Source organism: Alligator sinensis, unplaced genomic scaffold (assembly GCF_000455745.1).
Source record: "Alligator sinensis unplaced genomic scaffold, ASM45574v1 scaffold1302_1, whole genome shotgun sequence".
Lineage (NCBI taxonomy): Eukaryota > Metazoa > Chordata > Crocodylia > Alligatoridae > Alligator > Alligator sinensis.
This window is the reverse complement of record NW_005842612.1, coordinates 203,532-205,100: the sequence shown is the minus strand read 5'-3', so window position 1 is coordinate 205,100 and position 1,569 is coordinate 203,532. Positions and strand designations below refer to the sequence as shown.

The 1,569-nt window shown below is 69.9% G+C and overlaps 1 protein-coding gene across 1 annotated transcript in view; it reads right to left on the bottom strand.

The window, feature by feature from the left end:
* Window positions 1-1,569, bottom strand: part of SPTBN2 (spectrin beta, non-erythrocytic 2) — a 22,346-nt gene that overhangs the window by 8,919 nt on the left and 11,858 nt on the right. The window contains 3 exon segments of the mRNA XM_025214926.1: window positions 5-373; window positions 548-685; window positions 1,099-1,567. Coding sequence (XP_025070711.1) covers window positions 5-373; window positions 548-685; window positions 1,099-1,567 — 976 coding nt within the window.

Genomic DNA, 1,569 nt, shown 5'->3' with positions numbered 1-1,569 from the left:
CGCGCCCAGCGCCTCCTCGCGGCGCCGCAGCGTGTCCTGCAGCGCCGCCCAGCCCTCCTGCACCTCGGCCAGGCGCGCCCGCACTGCGCCTGCCTGCTCCGGGTGGCGCCCGGCCAGCGCCTCGGCCTCGGCCCCCAGGCCCTGCACCTTGGCACCAATGGCAGCCAGGTCACGCTCCACGCCTGACAGCTTGCGCTGCAGCGCCGTGACGCCCGCCAAGTCGTTGCCCAGCCCCTGTGTCGACTCGATCAACTTGGTCTTGTCCCGCATCCAGGCCTGCATCTCGTCGCACTCCAGGTGGTAGTTCTGCAGCGTCAGCGCCGATGTCAGCGCCGCCTTCTTCTCCTCCGCCAGCGCCCGGAAGCGCTCCCACCTGCCAGCCAGCAAGGGGGGGTGGGCATGAGTAGGGGGCCAGAGCCCCCACGGTGCGACCTCCCCATGGAGTGACCCCTCTTCCAGGCAGGCCCTGTGTCCCCAAGGCACAAGCCCCTTAGATGCTGCCCCTAAGGTCTCCCGCCCAGCTGATCCGTCCGGGCCCAGGTGGCACCTGGCATTGAGCTCCTCCTGCGTGGCCTGGACTCTGTCGCGGTGGCGGTGGTCCGTGCTCAGCAGCTGCCCAGCCACCTGGTTGACGGCGGCCACCCGCGTGCCCAGGGCATTCACCTCCGGCTCCAGCGTCTCGAACCTGCAGGAGGATGAAGTCAGGCCAGGATGTTCGGCCCCCACTCATGGCCCAAGGGCTGCAGCCCAGCTCCCTGGGGCCCGGGGGAGATGCTCTCCCTGGAGCATGCTGGGAAAATCCAGGCTGGCACTGCATGGGGAGCGTGGGCAGGGTACCACGGGGGCAGCGGTGCATTCTGGGACATCCTGCCATGCAGACAGACGAAGGGAGAGGGGGGTAGGGGGTTCCTGCCCCCCCGCCGCCCTCCAGCCCCGTCATGGCCTTGGGGTGGGGGGGGCTGCACAGCCTCATTTGGGCCACGCATGTCCTGGGGCATGCTGGGAAACGCCAGACTGCTCCCCCATAGCAGGGCCCGACCGTGCAGTTGGCAGCAGGCAATGCATTGTGAGATGTCCCCGGGGTCAGGGGTCGCTGACCTCTGCTGCACGACCTCGAGGTCCTCGAGCTTCTCAGGGATGGTCATGCCGTGGAGCCACTGCTCCTTCTCGCCCATCCAGAGGCCGCAGGCGTCAGCTTCGCTGAACATCTGGTAGAGCCGCAGGGCATCCTGCAGGTCCTGCCAGCGCTGCTCGGCCAGCCTGGCCAGCTCCTGGTACCGCTCCTCCAGGCCCGGCAGCCGCCCCGCCACCTCGGGCGCCTGGGCCAGGGCGGGCGGCAGTGCCTGGGCCTGCTCGCGCAGCGCGGCGATGGCAGGGCCGTGGTTCTGGATCTCCTCCTGCACGTCCTTGTGCTTCTTGGCCAGGCTCTGGGTGGAGAAGAGGTCGTGGCCGACGTCTGGGCTGGACACGAGGCGCCGGGCGTCCACCATCCAGGCCTCCAGGTCAGCGGCATCTGCTTGGAACTGGTGCAGGCTGGCGGGGTTGGCCCCGGCGTGGGGCCGCCCGCAC